At 41.4% G+C, this 19119-nt stretch overlaps 1 protein-coding gene across 2 annotated transcripts; it reads right to left on the bottom strand.

Annotated features, from left to right (window-relative positions):
• Positions 1-691: 691 nt before the first annotated feature.
• On the bottom strand, positions 692-18052 carry FUCA2 (alpha-L-fucosidase 2). Of its 2 annotated transcripts, none has more exons than XM_080805143.1 (7): positions 17757-18052; positions 14341-14528; positions 10874-11213; positions 9125-9335; positions 8721-8911; positions 3186-3294; positions 692-1456 (listed from the first exon to the last, which is right to left on the bottom strand). In XM_080805143.1, exons 1-7 carry the CDS (start codon positions 17987-17989, stop codon positions 1316-1318), a joined length of 1413 nt encoding a protein of 470 aa, XP_080661269.1. In that variant the 5' UTR covers positions 17990-18052; the 3' UTR covers positions 692-1315. The 2 variants fall into 2 exon arrangements, with proteins under 2 accessions (XP_080661269.1, XP_080661270.1); XM_080805144.1 differs by lacking the exon at positions 17757-18052 and adding an exon at positions 17345-17595.
• Between the last annotated feature and the right edge of the window lie 1067 nt (positions 18053-19119).

The raw sequence follows: 19119 nt of genomic DNA, 5'->3' as shown, positions 1-19119 counted from the left end.
AAAAGTTTTCAATGATAGCATGATTTTAGGAAATAAATATGTGCTTTGGTTTTATTCTCTATTTGAAGCATTTTTTGGAAACAGTGACATGTCTGCATTTGACTAATGTAACAAATGGAACCTGCAGTACTTCAAATAAAGATCTGGCCAATTAAACATCTTTTGTTGAGGACAGCAAGTTCTCTAATCATGTTTCTTTAAATTTACATCAAAATCAATATTAGTTTTACTTCATTATTTTGCTTCATTCTTAGGTAAGATTTGAGTAGAATTCCTAACTTTCAGCTAGGTTTTCAAATCCAATTTGCTTGAAGGCAAACATAGGAAACATATTTATTAATTTAAATTGGAGCTCAAATTAGCTCACCTACAAAAATTGGCCTATGCCTCCAATCCCATATACCCTCTACCCCACCTCAAAAACCCTGAAAGAATATGTACTAAAATATTAACAGTGCTGTTCTAAACAATGGCTTTAGCACTTCTAACATGTTTTGAGCATTTTGGTATGTTTTAAAATACTAGAGTAAACATACATCAGTTTTATTACCAAGAGGGGAAAAAAAGATTTTTTTTTAATAAAAAGACAATTACTATGTACACTGGAAATATGTATTAGGTCACATTTATTATATACCTATCACCTGTATTAGTCTGTTAAGGCTGCCATAACAAAATACCAGAGACTGCGTGACTTAAACCCCAGTAATTTATTTTCTCACAATTCCGAAGGCTGAGAGCCCAATGTGTTGACAGATTGGGTTTGTCTTAAGGCCTCTAACTTGGCTTGCAGATGGTGCCTCTTCCCTGTGTCCTCACCTGGCCTTTCCTCTGTGTGTTTGCATCCATAGTGTCTCTTTCTTTGCTTATAAGGACACCAGTCATACTGGATTAGATTCTCACTCTTAGGACTTTATTTAACCTTAGCTACCCCTTCAAAGGCTCCGTCTTCAAATATAGGCACATTGTGGGTTAGGGCTTCAACAAATGAATTTGAGACACAATTCAGTCAGTCATTACCACCACCAATTCCTAGCTACTATAAAACAAAAATTCCCACCTCTTAACCACACATGGAAATAAACTCAATGTGAGGAGACTTTGATGGCAAAGTACACTGTAGAGTTAAAACAGTTAACATGGGTAATTTAAGAAAAACATTAAGGAGTAAGAGGGGAAAAGTCTGAATTGCCTAAATAATTACTTGACTTTCCTTAACCAGTTTTACAATTGTTTTCTCTAAGTGCTACAATTATAGAAACCTGATATTTTCTAGTCTCCAGTGTACCTACAGCATGAACCTCTCTGCAGCAAATTAGATCACTTTAGTTAATGCTAGAGCCCAGCCCCATTTACAGGGCATCTGATGCAAGGTTAGATGTGGCAGTTCTACCAGTAAGCCATTTGGCTTCAAAGAAGTCCAGTTAAGTGGCTGTCCATGTCCCAGCAGTTTAATCTGAAATTAAAAGCACACACAAATATCTCCGAATGTATCTCTTTGACTCACCCACTTTATTTGGAAAGAGTAGCTGGTATTTCTTTAAAATACTGTAGAGAGGAGACTCATCTTTTAGTTTTATTTAGTGGTTCACACACTGTTTTAACCCTTGATCCAAATGAGTGCATACATGTATCTTACTCATGTATTCCTCTCATATATAAGTACTTAAGAGTTGGAAAAGAATAAGGTTGAATAGTGTCAGAGTAGGGAAAACACTGAACAGAGGATTGGGGGAAAGGACTCTGGAACCAATCTGCCCAACATAAGGCCTTGTGTAGTTCTTGCACAGAATGTTTGGAGAAAGCCCCACCCCCCACCCCCATCCCAACCCCTTATCTAGCAACCCTTCCTCCCCGGATTTTCCAGTAACAAATCAACAGTACCTAAGTCTGATCAATTATTACTGTAATTGTTTTATATCCTTAGTTTTACACTAAGTGGATTTAGATATAATTAATTTCCTACATATCTGTAGTTGTTTTGAATAAGAAAACTTTGCCTGTCATGTAGAGCAACACATAAACAAAGCCCATGAACTTTTAAATAACAGTATTAGTGGGAGTCAAACAGAATACAGATCAAATAAAAAGCTGATCTCATATCCAGGCCACTAAGCTGTAATTAAACATTAAATTTGAACTCTGTCTTTTTGCCTTATCTGCCTGTTAGAAATGAAACATGGAAAATGATGCAAGGAGAGGCATATGGAAAATTTACATCCAAGGCAATTGTCAGTTTCTCAAAAATAAGCTATAAAATATATAAAAATGAACTCAGTGCCAGATCTGTTGGTTACAACTGTTAGATTAACTTTCTCCACATTTTTTTAATGACTTTAAAATAGTGACGCCACACATCTTACTTTTATTCAGATGTGTTCTGGGATGGGATGTCTGGGGGAGAACCTGAATTCATTTTATGTATGTCTGCATGTGTATGTATTTGTGAATTCCAGAATTCATTTTGGATGCTTGCAGACTTGAACAACCCAAAATAACTGTGAGAAAGAATATCTGTTTTACATTGATATGCAGGGAGATAACATAGCTGTTTAAAGTTTAGTTTTCTGGGAAATTAAAACTTCCAAAGCTTTGGCCAAACATTACCATTGAGGAAGTTCATTTTCAAATTACAGTATCCCTCACTTCTTGAAAGTTTGTGTTATGCCACTTCACTTTTATGAAGGACCTACAGTAGTTAGTACCTGTTTCTGTAACTGAGAGAAATCTAGAGAGGATTTTCACTTTTACCAAAAAAAGGCAAAAAGTAAAACCAGCAGTCAGTGTTTGTGTTGCAGGGAGCTGGGTTAGAGGCCATGCCCAGCCCAAGCAGCAGCCGGGGCAGCAGCAAGTTTCTTCCTACGCTCAGCATCTCAGCATCCAGCTGCCACAGCTTTCAACTGTGTCTGTGAGCACCTGTGCTTTGTCCGCAGTTCATTTTGTGCAGCTATTAGCGAGATGTGTTCTAAGGTTTCAGAAGAGCCTAAGGTTATTTTTGGGGTCTGGAACTATTCAAAAAAAATTTCCACGTAAATTAATAATTGCATCTTTGCTTTACACCGTTTCAGTTTATAAAAGGCTCCATAGGAATGCTCTGCTTTCAGAAAGTAGGAGAAACCTGTACTCTTAGGAGATATAAAATAACATAAATAAAGATAATTTAAATAAAAATAAAATCCCCTTACCTTTGTTACTCCCAGAGTAGCTATCGGTTGGCTAAGAAACAGATGCCTTGATGTGGGCCATTCAAGAAATATGGCATAGACCAATTTTTGTTTACGTTTGGATGTGTACCTGATTAAAAGGGGAAAAAAGTATAGTAATATTTCTCATTATAGGTCAGGTTTGGAATTATTTTACAGAGATACTTCCATGTAGTAAATATTTATCAATGTCTTCATTAATAGAGGCAAGGAAAACTAACTCCATGGTAGGATAAAAAGCACCCAAAAGGGGTACCCAATTCCAGGGTGTGTGTTAGGGGCTGGGAGGGGATCCCTACCCCACCAAGCAATTCTCAGACACCAGCTGGTTGTCCTACAATTCTTCAATTCTGACTCTACCTGGAGATAGTGTCAGATTTCCACAGGTCAAGGATTCCATCCTACAAGACTGCTTGCCTGCACCACTCTCAACTTCACACACCAGTCACAAGTCCAGGTTATCTCCTGGTCTTCTAACCCACAAGCTATAGATGGGAGGTTACAAGGACGTCCTCCTTGGGTTCAATTAATTTTCTATAGCAGCTCACAGAACTCACAGAAACATTTTACTTACTGGGTTATCAGGCTGTTACAACAGGATAAAACTCAGAAACAGCCATAAAAAAGGGATGCATGGGGCAAGGTATGGGGACAGGGCTTGGAGCTTCCAGGAACTCTCCAGGCACACACTCTCCCAACAACACTCAACCTCTCCAAACCCCATGCTTTTGGGTTTTTATGGAGGCTTCATTACATGGGTATGGTTGATTAAATCACTGGTCATATGGGGACTGATTCAGCCTCCAGCCTCTCTCCTCAACCTGGAGGTGGAGAGTGGAACTAAAAGGTCTAACCCTGTAGTCACAAGGTTGGATCTCCAGGCAACCAGCCTCACCCTTTGGTGAAGTGGAAAAGTCACCTCAGTAACGTAACAAAAGACATCTTTATGATTCTCATCACTTAGGAAATTCCAAGAGCTTTAGGAGCTCTGTGCCAGAAATGGATACAAGACCAAATATATACTTGTTATTGCCAATCATGATATCCTAGTACCTCCCTCCCCCCACTTCCCCTAACTAAGAGGAACAGATATTTTTCTAATATTACTCTCCATCAGACAGTTCTCATGGAGCTAGAAATAGGCAGGGGAATATCAGCAAAGAAGGTAAGTTGTGAGAGTAAATGCCTTTCCACCTGCTGATTCCAATCTTCATATTCCCTCACCAACAGATATGCATGTGTCAACGCTAGGCCAAGTACTGAGGCTTGTGTTAGGGATACAAGGAAAAAAGAAAAAAAAAACAGTTCTTGTTTTTATGGAACTTAGACTAGAGTGAGGAAGACTGATGTTCAATATTCACAAATAATGTCAAAAGTGTGGGTTTTGACAAGCACAATGAAAGAGAAGGAAATTAAAAGATTATAACAAAGGGATCTCTTTAAATGAGACCATCAGCAAGAAGCCTCTCTAAGAAAACGACATTTCATCCGAGCTTAGAGGATGAAGGAGAAGATAGAAGGGTAAGAAGTGGAAGCTTTAGACAAAGGAAACAGAGCTCTCTCATTCTTTTTCTTAATTTTTCAACAAATATTTATTGAAATCTTAAAATGCTAATCACTTTTTTAGAACTGGAGACATAGTATTGAACACAGTCCCTGTCTTCATGGAACTCACACGGTAGTGGGAAAAATTAGAATAAGGTGATGATTAAGTGCTATGGGGAAAACAAGCCAGGTGAGGACAGAGTGTGCTAGGTTGGAAAGGAGGAGTGTAGATGTTATTTTGAATCTAATACTCAAGCAAGGCCTCTTTGAGGAGGTGACATTGAGGAGACCTGAAGAATGGGAGGGAGAGACATGTGAGTATCTGGAAGAGAGAGCAGCGAGCACAGAAGTCCCCATGCAAGAATGTGCTTAGTCTGCTGACACAGCAGCAAGGAGAGCAGAAGGAGAAATGAGGGATGGCAGGATGGCAGACAGTATCAGAGACAGCAAGGAACCAGTTTTGTTTTGTTTTGTTTTGTTTTTTAAGAATTTATTTGAGAGAGAGAGAGAGTATGTGTATGCACATGAGTTGGGGTAGGACAGAGGGAGGAGGAGAGGCAAACTCCCCACTGAGCAAGAAGACCTGTTCAGGGCTCCATCCCAAGACCCTGAGATCATGACCTGAGCCAAAGGCAGGTGTTTAACTGACTGAGCCATCCAGGCGCCCCAAGGAACCAGTTTTTATAGGACCCTGTAACTTCTATTAGACCTGGCTCGTTCTCTAGGCCTAGAAGCCACTGGAGGAATTTGAACATAGGAGTGACATAACCTGGCTTTATTATTTAAAAGCTTTTATAGCAGAAAGATTAAGTGGGTAAGGATAGAAACAGATCACTCAAAAAGCTACTGAAATGGGGCACCTGGGTGGCTCAGTGGGTTAAGCCTCTGCCTTCGGCTCGGGTCGTGATCCCCGGGTCCTGGGATCGAGCCCCATACTCTCTCTCTCTGCCTGCCTTTTGCCTACTTGTGATCTGTCTGTCAAATAAATAAATAAAATCTTAAAAAAAAAATGCTTAAAAAAAAAAAAAGCTACTGAAATAATCCAGGGGAGGGATAACTAAGAGACTAAAAAGATGAGAGTTGCCACAAGAGAGGATGAGAAGTGGTCGGATTCGAGATATACCTCAAAGACAAAGATGATGACATTTGCTGATGGGTTGGCTGTGAAATGTAGAAGGAGAGTTAAGGACTCCAAGGTGTTGGCCTCGCAACCACCTGAAAGGATGAAGCTGCCATTAACTGAGATTGGGAAGACTGCATGGAGCTGGTTTAGAGCAAAATTTAAAAGTTAGGAGGACCTCAGTTTTGGGCAGTACCAGGTTTAAGGTGCTCATGGTTCCATGAGGAGCGGTTGACTAGGAAGTTGATTATGAGTCTGGAGTTCAAGAAAAGAGGTCAGCACTGTAGAGGTCATCAGTGTGGCATCTGAATCTGTGAAAACGGATGTGATCACCTGGGGAATAAAAATAAATAGGAAGAATGGAAGTCCAAGGCCTAAGCCTTGGGGCACTTCAAGGTTTAGTGCTTGGGAACTGGAAGTGGAACCAGCAAAGGACACATAAGAAGGAGCAGCCAACAAGAAGAAATGGCAGTCAGGATGCCTGGGTGGCTCAGTCAGTTAAGTCTGCCTTCTGCTCAGGTCAAGATCTTAGCATCTCCCTTTCCGTCTGCTATTCCCCCCACTTGTACACTCTCTCTCTCTCTCTTAAATAAAATAAATAAAATATTTTTTTAAAAAGGGGGGGAGGAGAAAAATAAGAGAGGGCAATCAACAGAGTCAGATGCTGCCATAAACTCAGAAAATAGGGACCATGAAATGACACTGGATTTGGTGAAGGACAGCATATCAAGGGCCTTTTTAACAATGATTTTATGAAGTCTGGGGGTGGAAGTCTGACCAGAGTGGGTACATGAGATAACTGGTGCAAGAAACTGGAATTGACAAGTAATAATAACAAGAAATAATAACCATAAAATATTTTAACATATTTTACTATACAAGAGAGAAGAGAAATGGGGAGGTGCCCAGAAATCTAAGAGTTAAAAGAGCTCTTTGTTTGTTTGTTTTAAGATGTAAGAAGTAACACATTTGCACGTGGACAGGAAAGGATCTACTAAAGAGGGAAAATTGAAGATGAGGAGCAAAAGGAGAGAACTGCTAGAATGATATCTTTGAGTGGTTAATTAGGGTTGGGATCTGGGACACCAAGAAATATCTGTGAGTGTGTGTGTCTTTCTACGTCTGTGTATTTCAGTCACATGTGGCTACCCAAGGGCAGGTATGGAGTAAGAGCTAAATTTAACCAAAGTTGAGGTTTTAATCAAAGTCAAGTGAGTACGACAGAGAGAAAAGGAGTGTATGCAATGGAGTGACGAGCCACAGAATCTGACCCGAATCAGGAAGAGGGCTGAGGGACAGAGAAAAAGTGAGCGAGTCACAGATGGTATCTTTAATGGATTATAGATCCCTCCAGAAGCCCAAGTGCTGTGTGGAGTGAGCTGAGATATAAAAGGTGGTAGGACACAGCAGAATGCTTCAAGCCGAGAGTGTGGAAGAGGTTTGGTTATTGGTAATGTAGGACCTAAGGCATGACGCGAAAGGGGGGCTAGCAAAGGGAGAGTGGACGAGGTCCCTAGAGGAGAGAGTCCAGGAACTGAGGGGCCAGCAAATTAAAAGAAATGTGAATATAGGTATTCAAATCACTAAGACTGATCTTAAAGTAGTTCTGGGGACAGTGACAGCCAGGGCTGAAATCTTGAAGGATTGTAAGGGAGTCTACAGATGACTACAGCAGGGACAGGCAGCACACACGGTATAGGAAACACCTTCTACTGTGGGGGTGGCAGTGGTTGGCGGGGAAGGAGGGCCATGTGGGGTGAAGTTGGTAGAAGCCAAACGAGGGGTTTCACAAGCCTTGTTAAATATTTTGGCTTTTATTTTATTTATTGAAATAAAATTTAATGGAATATTGGTTAATACTTGCGAAATCATGATCAGACCCCCTTGTAGTCAAATATATGCTTGGACACAAATTTCAATACCAGATTTAAACTAGTCTCTCTAAAATGAAGGACCGCTAGTAAGGTTCTCACTATGGCTTCTCCCAGACATTTTAAAATTCTACAGTTAGTTGCTTCTGTCTAGATTGTTCTACTTTATTTTCTTCAGTGAGCTGACAATTAGTTTTAAGTCATAAGTCAAGTAAGATCAAAGAAGAACATTTAGTCTAATCTTTTGACTTATACTTGATCAGGCTATATTCTCCTGGTGACAACAAAAGGTAAATTTTTAGAGCTTCACTGATACTACTCTTATTTATATATTTTAAGACCCCACATCAGAAACCATCATATTTGTAAAGTGTGGTTCAGATACTCATTGGCATATGAAAGCTTGGACATAAGCTCTGACATAAGCATGAAGCAAGGCTTTTAAAGAAGATTCTAGTTAAAAGAAAAATTAGCAAGTTAAAATAGTTAAGTTAAGGAAACTTCAGGTTTAGAGTTATTAGAATAACATGAACAAGTTTTAAGGTTTTGGGGTTTTTTTCAATTAAAATAATGCTATTATTTGGACTGATTTTAAATATATTTTCTACCCTTTGGCACCTCTTTCTTGCTAATTTCATAAGATGGGGCATCTGTGAAAATTAGAATTAAATGACTAAACATAAGTCTTCCTTTTGGATTAACCACTCGACATCTATCATTTTTCTGAATGGCTTACGATTTTTATAAGAACTATTTTTCACAAAATTTCCCCACTATTATGAAGTTTCTAGAGATGATTTAAGCTCAGTTTGATAAACAAGTGTTCAAATACATGCTGACTTCTTCTAAAGTCTGGAAAGTGCTTTGAATAAATAGGCATGCATCCAATTTCCTTTTTTATCCTACTTTTCTCTTTACATCTCCGAGAAATTTTAGATGCCTTCCTCCATCAAACAGTACTTGGTAACAAGAAGAACTTACCACACATTCGGGGTGACATCATCACTCTGGGACCTCCAAGGGTGGGTTTCATAAATGGCTTCTCCATTGACTTTGAGCCAGGTCCCCATTTGCCTCAATCGCTCCTCAAAAATTACAGAAATGGTGCCATCATGTGTGGGCCCGATATTCATCAAAAGATTTCCTCCACATGAAACTGTTTCTACAAGTTGCTAAAAAGTTAAGAATAAATAAAGTTCTTAGATAGATGAAACAATTCCATTGTGAGTGTGTTAATAATAAGTTGTATTTGTGTGCTTCCACCTGCATACGTAATCACCATCCAGAAGAACAAACACAGAAAATACAAACTATAAAAATGTAATTCTCACATACCCACACAATTAAGAATATTACCTTAATAGTCACCAGACATTTTACTGTACCTTCACTAGTTCTTCGATTGTAAGATAGTCATTAATTCCAGCATCTCTCCTGTAGCCCCAGGAAAACTTGTCTATTGTCATGCAATTTTCCCATTTATGAGGCAAAAGATGTCCTGGGTTGTACCGATCACTGCAGGTATAATAGCCACCATGCTTACAGATGGTACCATATCCCCAACGGTCATTGGTCACAACTGTGTCCCGAACTGGGCTGAAATATAATTGTTTAAATACAACATAAAATATTTTACATAAAAGGAAATGTCACTGGAAAGAGGTCTAACTGAAATCCACTCCTGAAAGATCATCATGGCATAATATAATGCAAAGCCCATGGTTTGGAAGTCAAATAGATGTGGGTTGGTTGCAATCCTGGCTCTGTCACTTTCTAAGCTCCCTACCCCAGTGTAAGGGACCAAACTTCTCTGAAGAATCAATTTCCTCAACTGCTATTAGAACAGAAATAATTTATGTAAAACACCTAGCCCAGTAACCAGCACATAGAGCACTTATAAGACTATCATACTATTATTTGAAGCTCCTTGTCCCACATATTATGAATGATAACCAGATTTGAATTTACACTCAAAATATTCTTCTCACCTATGACTGAATAATCTCATACATACATTCTAGCCTTCCTCCTACAGTTGTGTCTGAGGTTGAAAAGTCTCCGGCAAGTGGACTGTTGCCATCATGGAATCTACAATGGCACGAAATAAACCCCACAATGTTATCATCAGAGCTGGTGTGAAGCTCCTGCCCCTCCCCACTTAGAAGAGACAGTTTGCTTTCCAAACTGAAGTGGATCGTTCCCAGTCTTTCCCCCTAGAAGAAGTACCTGGAGAAATTGCTGCTTTAAGTAGAAAGAGCTCTCCAGAATGTTCTTATGCACACCCCAAGTGTGTCCAGGGAACACACATAGAACACTCCTGAACTTCAGAACGCAATACCAAGGGATGCCTGGGTGGCTCAGTCGTTAAGGGTCTGCCTTCGACTCAGGTCATGGTCCCAGGGTCTTGGGATCGAGTCCCACGTCAGGCTCCTTGCTCATGGGGAAGCCTACTTCTCCTTATGCCTGCCACTCCCCCTGCTTGTGCTCTCTCTGACAAATAAATAAATAAAATCTTAAAAAAAAAAAAAAAAAAAGAACACAATACCGAGTATTTTCTAGTTACAATGTAAATTTGGTCCACATGGTTTAAGTCTCATAGAGGAGCTCAGTCAGAATTCCCTGTTCTAATGTGGCAGTCTGGAACATGCTAGAAAGCAACATGTAAAGAACAGGAAGTGGCGAGAATGCTGATGAAGTAAAGGAGGAGGCAGACAAGGGTGATAGCGCCTGAGCAGCAAAGATTATCAAAGGGTCAAAAGATGAAAAGAAGGAATCGGAGGAATTCAAAAGCACATAATCATAAAGAGTGATAAACTGTTGTCTCAGAATAGGAGATGAGAAGGGAGACCCACAAAATTAATGTCTTCAAAGTTATTGATTCTGTGATTTTATCTTTTCTCAGTGATTCTAAATTATTCGTGATTTTAGTGATTTCAAAATCAGACTACTGAGTTATAACCCTGCTCATTGATTACTCTGAGTAAAAACTGATATATCTACTAGGCATTATGGACAACGATTTCCGCCTACCCCACACCACAGATGGGCCTGACAGGGAAACTTCACAAAGCAAAACGCTATACACAAATGAGGAACACTGAGGGTCATGACAGCAATCTAAAGAGCACCCACACCTTCTGTTATACAGCCAGGCTAGGAAGCCTGTGCTGTTCCAGTAGTGGTCAGGAGCATCGCCATCACCATCCGACCACAAGACCTCTGGCTGATACTTGTTTACTAACTCGTAGAGTTCCGGCAGCGTCTTAGAAACTGGAAACTGCTGCTGTTGGAATGACCTGGATTTATCCTTAAGGAAGAGTGGATGAAACCATTCAAAAAGGGAATAGTACAGTCCAAAACGCAGGTCAGTCCTCTTCCTAATGGCCACCTCGAGTTCCTTGACGAGGTCCCTCTTCGGCCCCTCATCTACAGCGTTCCAGTTCCAGGAGTACTGGGAGCCCCACAAGGTAAAGCCTGCACAATGATATTGAGTCTTTGTAAGAACATGAATTTGTTCTAGCAAATTTCTACCTATATAATGCCAAAACAAACTAGATAGTACGTGGGACATATAAAAATGTCTACAACAACAGTTTTATGGCATGTTTTTTTTTTCATAGCACATATTCTACTTTTATATGAATAACAAATGAGAATTTCAACAAGGTGGGACCAAAGGGTTTTTTAGTGACTTTCTGGGTGCCTCCTTAAGGTCTGTGGAGTCTGACCTAACTCCTGTATTTTTCTTCTTGAATAGAAGCTCCTTGAGGGACAGCATCATGCCTACAGCCTTCTGTTAGCACAAGATCTAGCACAAAATCAACAACACAAACAGAGCACGGCTAAGAGGGGGACCTCCTCCACATCTACCGTCCTTAACAATGACGCTACTACTTATAATGGAGATCCTGAAATGCACCCCTGCAAGATTCTTACTTGTCTCCTAAATCAAAGATTAAAGTATGTTCCCTGGTTGGGGATGATTTTAGGTGGTGTGAGTCTTAGAACACAAGCAATCCATATCTAACAGTACATCCTGAGCTTCATTGAGCTTCACCGTTCATCCTTTATCACCAGAAGGGGAAAAGATATGCTTCCCCAGTAGCTCTGTACTTTGAAATATTCCCACGATTTGTAATCTCATCCTTCTCTAAAGTCATAAATTCAGATGGTGCTCTTTAAACTAACTGAAATTATCTACCAATTAAATGGTAAGAAAAATAATGTCTGCCATTAAATAAGCACTTTGAAATAACTCATATTTTAAAAGGAATTTGCATTTAGATTGTTCTATGTAAAAATAATAGAAATGCTATATAAAGTGAAATAATATAAAAGCCTCAAAAATTTTAGTGCCTAGGAATGTTGCTAGGAATGCATTGTTACTATCCCACTGAAATCTAAAGAACCTTTGAGAATAGACATATATAAGGCACTCTGTTATTTACTCTCATGAATTAGGACAAGTCTAAGACGGACACGGTCTTCGGATTCCTTTTCAGGAAGAGTTTAAAACATCTCGCTCTTGTTCCAAAGGTGTTTGTGGTAAGCTTCAAAGCAATGTGTAGATATTTAAAGTCCTATGCAAAATGTTTCAAGTTGGCAGTATCTGGCTGGCTCAGTCAGTAGAGCGTGCAACTTTTGATCTCAAGATTGTGGGTTTGAGCCCCATGTTGGGTTGTAGAGATTACTTAAAAATAAGAAAAAATATTTTTTTAAAAAAATGTTTTGAGTTGACAGGCTCTGTTGCCAGACAGTACCAAAACCACATGGGTCTTCATCACTACCATAAAAGCTCACAGAGAGATCTTCCTGCCTACCAAGCTCAGTGGGTTTTTTTCCACAAAGCCATGAAAACATGAGTCCTAGAAAGTTTACAGATGTGGGCTTCATTATCTCTCCTCATGGTACGATTAAAAGTTATTTTGTTTTGCTTTTAAATAAGCTCACTATGGAATACTTTGTGCCATGCAGCTTAAAGAGTTCCTAGACATCAGGAAACCAACATGTTCAGGCAAATACATTTTCTAAATATCTACCTCAGTAGGAGAAACATCTACAGGAGAAAGTCATTAAGCCACTACAATGTAGCCAAAGGGAAAAGTATTCTAAGATAATTACAGATTTTTGGTTTTGGTTCTTTCCTCCTATTCCCCTTCCCACCTCTGCAGAAAGCACTGAGGCAAAATTTCTTATACCAGGCAAAGATGGTCACGCAAAGGAGATTGTCAAATGAATTAAAATGTGGTTGGGATAGTAACAATTTGTTGACATTCCCTTGATCTTCTGGATACTAGAGCAGTAATGGGTAGAAACTATCCTATTAATGTAGGACCCCTGTGATGGATAATTTTATGTGTCAACTTGACTGGGCCACAGGGTGCTCAGGTATTTGATTAAATATTTTCTGGGTGTGTCCATAGGGGTGTTTCTGCATGAGATTAAGGTTTAAATAGGTAGACTGAGTAGAGCAGATAGCTCTCCCCAGTGTGGGTGTGCCTCAGCCAATCTGTTAAAGACCTGAACAGAATAAAAGGCTGAATAAGAACTCTCTCTGCCTGTCTGAGCTCACACTTTCTGCCTTTGGACTCAGACTTGGATTAGAACCTAAATCATCATCCACACTCCTGGTTCTCAGGCCACTGGTCTCAGACTGGAACTGTACTGCCAGCTTTCCTGGTCTGGACTTCTCAGCTCCATAACTGCATGGCCCAGTGTTTTATAATAATAAATCTCTTATATAAACATACTTCCACTTGGTTCTGCTTCTCTGGAGAAGCTTCACTGATACAACCATTGTGTTTCCTTGTAGATATTCTTCCACCACCTCTGACTTTTATGGTCACCATTGCAGTCCCATCATCTTTGTCCCTCTGGATGATCTGTGTCTCTTTCATCACTGGCAAACCATCCACCATTTGGCCACCTAAGAGTTGGCCAAAAGGGCAGCAAGGTATGTGGGTAATGACACAAAACTACAGCAGTATAATCCCCATGGTGAGGGAGCCTTCCCAGAATGCATTACAGAGGGGCCATGAAAGCAAAGAAGACTGGGCGCCTGGTGGCTCAGTCAGTTAAGCATCAGCCCCTTGGTTTCAGCTTGGTCATGATCTCAGGGCTGGGCACAGGGTCTGCTTCAGAGTCTCTGTCTCTGCCCTTCCCCTAACTTGAGCTTGCTTGCTCTCTCTCTCTCCAATAGGTGAATAAATAAAATCAAGAAAGAAAGAAAGAAAGAAAAACAGGCAATTCTAGTTATAAACTTGGAGCTGCAACCCACATCTCACTTCAAATAGCTTAAAATGAAATCTTGGAAATATTGTTAAATATGCACATAACAAAATGTGATTATTTTTCTTTTTTGTTTGTTTGGGGGTTTTTTGGTTTGTTTTTACATGGGGGGGGTGTCTGATCGTTCTACAAACCTAATGCCTCTCAACTGGATGCAATACGTGGTCCCTTAAAATTACAGGCAAAAGTCAGTAACCACTAACTGCTGCTCCTAAGAGAAAATTAATTTCATGTGCTTTAGTTTCTTCTTCCGAAAGAACTACTTTACATTTCATAACTACTGTCAGCGTTTGCAAATGTTGCATTTATTTACCTTCATGATGTTTGGAAGTTAAGACAATGTATTTGGCACCAGAAGCCTGAAAAATATCTGCCCAGTGGCTTGCATTAAAAAACTTTGCTGTAAATAGTGGTCCAAAATCTTCATATTTGAAATTAGGAGGGTAATTATTTTTCATAAATTCCACGTACATCGGTATCTTTTTCTCTTGCCAATACCACCTAAAGGAAGGAAGAGAAATAATACATAAATGACATACACATAAACATTTGAAATAATTGCCCCAGATCCCCTTACTAATTCCCCCTTACTCAAATATTACCCAGATTCTCTTTCTCACTTCCCCAATAGTTTGACTTAGCCTTAAAGAAAGCTTACTATAAACTTTCCTCGCTTTCCATCTAACCCTCTGAACATTCTAGACAACCCAGCCACCTATTTGCTCTTAATTTTTCATTTTCAAGTAAAAAAATGTAGTATGTATCTTTACATAGTCTTTTGCAACATAAGTGACAGTCTTCAAAAGAGAGATCACATGTCTGAAGCAGCATGCATCTTTTATATTCACTAGCAAAGAACAAGCAGGGGAGTTGGCAACAGTAATCTTAAAATGATACTGTTATTTTAATATATTGACTCAGCCTTTAAGGATTACTTGTTATGCATTCATTCTGAGCAATTCTTGCTGCCTTTGGTTGTGTGAAGCAATGCCTGGCTGGCTGCAATCACGTCACCATGAAAGGACAAGTCAACAGGCTGAGGATGACAGAAATAGGTTAGTTCTTTGATTTCATCAATGAAACAACTGCCTCTACATTTCTTGTGTTGAGTAACAAACCCTTATTATTATATCATTTACTTAGGTTTTTTGTACCTTGAAGTGAAAGTATCCTAACCAATCCATGATGCATTTCTGCCTTTTAAACTGAACTACAGGTACACCTGGGTGGCTCAGTCAAAGGGTTTCTGCCTTCGGCTCAGGTCATGACCCCAGGGTCCACGGATTGAGTCCGCATCAGACTCCCTGCTCAGCCAGGGAGTCTACTTCTCCCTCTGCCTGCCACCCCCCTGCTTGTGCACAGGCTCTCTCGTGCTCTCTCTGGCAAATAAATAAAATAAAATATTTAAAAATAAAAAACAAACAAACAAACAAAAAAACTGAACTACAAAAGACAAACTGGGACAGTCAGAAGGTTGAACAAGGATGAGGGATTTCTTTTTCCCCAGTACAGTTTAATTTGAACCTTCATTCTCTACTATAGTTTAGAGTTACTTTTCAAATTCCATACTAATAGAGATGAAAAGAGGCACTTAGTGTAAAGAATCCATCATTTATATCTGGGTTTGAATTGCTATTAAGGACAGTCAGATAAACTCATCTCTACTGTTGACTGTTTGCCTATCCTGAGTGAAAATGGTGTGGGGACCAGAGGTTTAGAGGAGACAGAGGGAGACCACAGATAATTAAAGAATCCTCTACAGGGCTGGGATGCCTGGGTGGCTCAGTCCATTGGGTGTCTAGCTCTTGATTTTGGCTTGGGTCATGATCTCAGCCCAGTGTAGGGCTCCATACTCAGTGCAGAGTCGCCTTCCCTCTGCTCCTCCCCCCACTTGCACTCTCTCTCTCAAAAAAATACATAAATAAAATCTTTTTTAAAAAATCTTCTACAGGGCGCCTGGGCAGTTCAGTTGGTTGAGCGACTGCCTTTAGCTCAGGTCATGATCCTGGACTTCCAGGATGGAGTCCCGCATCGGGCTCCCAGCTCCTTGGGGAGTCTGCTTCTCCCTCTGACCTTCTCCTCTCTCATGCTCTCTCTCACTCATTCTCTCTCAAATAAATAAATAAAATCTTAAAAAAAATTTTTTCTTAAAAAAAATCTTCTATAGGGTTAATGCACTTATTATTAGAAATATATTATTAGAAATATATTCTAGTTAGTTCCATATGAGCAGTATCTTTATTCTTCTAAGTTAAACAAACAACCCTGTGTTTATTTGTAGAAAATGAAAAATTAACCATTGCAAAGAATAATAGGACTCAAAACTAGGTATTTTTGGCACAGCACTAGTCTCAATTAACATCAAATCCCCTTCTAGCACCAAATGTATATTTACCTAATATTCCTAGTTGAACAAAATGATAACATATAATTTATTACATCCTAACATGAGGATAAGAAAATCTGTTTATGTACCTGCTAATCTGAAACATTTTAAAAATAAACTCAAATGCCTTACGGCACAAAACTTGCAAACAAAGATTTATAACATCCTGAAGTAAATATGTCTAGTAATAGACAGTATGGGAAAAAAGTCCCTTGTTTTACAAGTTGATTTCAAAAGAATGTATGGATTGTGCCCCATACCCTACACATTCTTTTACATCAGTTGGACTAATTTAATTTAAAAAGGTTATTGCTTGCAGAAAGTCAATGTCTTTGTAGAAAGACATATCTACTCTATATTGTATATAGTTTGATGCATATTATGTATAGTATAAAATAGAGTTAAGTACTCCTTTATTTTCTTATTTTACACAGGAATACATTATATATGTGTGCACATTATATATGCATACATTTGGTAACTTTTCTGTCTTGAAGAACTTAATATCTCATGTATTTAATCAGGAAAGGTAGATAAAACAGTTCAAAGTTTCAAGAGATTACATGCGCATGTTGGCATAGATCTCAGTAAAGTTTAAAGAGCAATTTTTTGTGCAGCTTTCCATATAACATTGGGGAGTCTTTTTAGGATAACATTCTAGAAGCTTTTGTTGTTGTTGTTTTGTTTGTTGTTTTTGTCGTTGTTGCTCCCCATGCAGCGCAGAGCTCAACAGGGGCTTGAACTCAGCACATGAGATCAAGGCCCCAGCTGAGATCAAGAATCAGACTTAACCAACTGGGCCACCCAGGCTCCCCTCTACAAACTTTTTAATTCCTAGAGCCACACATGGTAACATTTTAACACTAAAGAGCCAGTGCATGTCCACATGAACAGAAGCATCAGAGACTCATAACTTATGTCTTAACCATACTTTATGGCTGAACAGAGATGGACACCAGCTTAGGCCCAAGCCTCTCCGTTCCTGGTCCGACGCCTACACAACTGGAGTCACTTCTGCCGTCTTAGTCCCTGGGCGGTTCCAGGGCGGGAGCTCCGGCGTGACACGTGCAACCACCAAGACGCTGAGAAGCAAGCCGGGGCTGCCCGAAGCGCCCGACTACGCTGCAGCCCCGCGGAGGAGAAACGCACTGTCCTTCCCGGCACTTACGCAGGGACTTGGGCACCGAACACCCGGAAGTGCCGACCGCCGCCCAAACCGCGGGAGGCGAAGCCCTGGGGGCGCCACAAACCAGCCCCAACTCGGGAATGGGCGGCGGCGCAGGCCGCGGGAGGGGGGGGCACAAAAGCGGAGTCGGAGCCGACGGAGGGGGGCGCGCGCTCACCAGAACCATTCGCTCCCGAAACTGGGCACGGAGAACACCCCCCAGTGGATGAAGATGCCGAACTTGGCCCGGTCGAACCAGGCCGGCAGCGGGCGGGCGTCCAGGGACTCCCAGGTGGGGTCGAAGCGCGGCGCGGGGGGGGCGGCGCCGGGCGCGGGCGGCGGCGACAGCAGCAGCCGCAGCAGCAGCAGCGGGACCGCCCGCCCGAGCCCCGGGAGCGCCTGGGGCCTCATGTCGGCGCCGGGCTCCCAGCGCGCGCCCTTCCGCGTCTCCCGCTAAGTAAGCTCGGCGCTGTCACCTGACCGCGCCGTCAGGACAAAGGAACCCTCCCCACAGGCGCGGGAGCGGCTGCTGTCCCGGGCGCTCCACGCCGACGACCCCAGGGGCGCTGCAGCGCTGGAGGGGCAGCGTCAGTGAGGCCGGTAGTCGCCCCCGCCAGCCCGAGGCTGCTGACTTAGCTAAAGCTCCCGGTCTGACCGCCTCGTGGGGAAGAAAGAGTCAAGTTCAGGGACCCGAGGGAGCGCGTATTTGCTGGAGCAGAACGACCCTTAGAAACTGCCGGGGAGCGCGACGTGACCGACCGGTCCGGTTGGAACCTGGGACCCGGAGGCCAAGGCAGGAACCCCGAGCGGGTCATCCAGTCCTTGCAGGTCCCACGCACGCAACGGCCCTGGTCATTCTCGGCCTCTGTACCCACCCCCACCGCCACTCGCCCACCAAGCTTCTGCGTGTGTGAGAACCGTGGCGGTCAACAGGGAGTCTGTGACAGGTGAAATCCCAACAGTTTCCAGCTCAGGTTGGGGGCCCCAATGTGCATTTCTAAGGGAGTCCTGGATAATCATGATTTGCTGGGGCCGCCCACCAAACTTTGAGAATCACTGCATTAGAAAATGTGGTGAACTAAGGTGAGACCAGTGGCGTGAGTGTTTAAAAAATCCGCAGGCAGGGGGAAAGCAGCCAGAAACATGGAAGGATTCATCAAGGGACATCATCAGAAGCTCCGCTCTCCCCTTCCTAAAGGCTTTTAGAGTAAAACCAGAATCCCTGCTGCTCACATCACCTCCTCCCAACTTTCTGTCACTATCTTCCCTCCCAAATGTTTTACTACCCACTCATTGTTCCAATTAACATCTTGTTCCAACCACGAATTTAGGATTCCACTGATCATTTTGTAGTTAGGAAGACAACGATCTTGTCTCCCATTAGGCCGTGAGTTTGCTGAGGACTGGGATGGCAACCATTTCTGCAGACCCTGAATTTAAAGCAGAGTCCGGCACCGAGGAGCACTTAAAGCATATTGGTTGAAGTCCTTCAATGAACTGGCGTTCTCATGATTGAGCTTTATGAACGAAGAAGGAAAGGA

Source organism: Martes martes (genome assembly GCF_963455335.1).
Source record: "Martes martes genome assembly, chromosome: 6".
Taxonomy (NCBI): domain Eukaryota; kingdom Metazoa; phylum Chordata; class Mammalia; order Carnivora; family Mustelidae; genus Martes; species Martes martes.
Note: the sequence above shows the minus strand (reverse complement) of the source record. Positions and strands in the feature narration are given on the sequence as shown.

Bases quoted from the DNA above. Each gene is read 5' to 3' on its own strand.
- FUCA2 (XM_080805143.1), bottom strand. From the start codon at position 17,989: ATGAGGCCCCAGGCGCTCCCGGGGCTCGGGCGGGCGGTCCCGCTGCTG. The intron at 14,529-17,756 runs GTGAGCGCGCGC...TCCTTCCTTTAG, and splicing joins TTCGGGAGCGAATGGTTCTG to GTGGTATTGGCAAGAGAAAA. The intron at 11,214-14,340 runs GTAAATAAATGC...ATCATTGTGCAG, and splicing joins AACTTCCAAACATCATGAAG to GCTTTACCTTGTGGGGCTCC.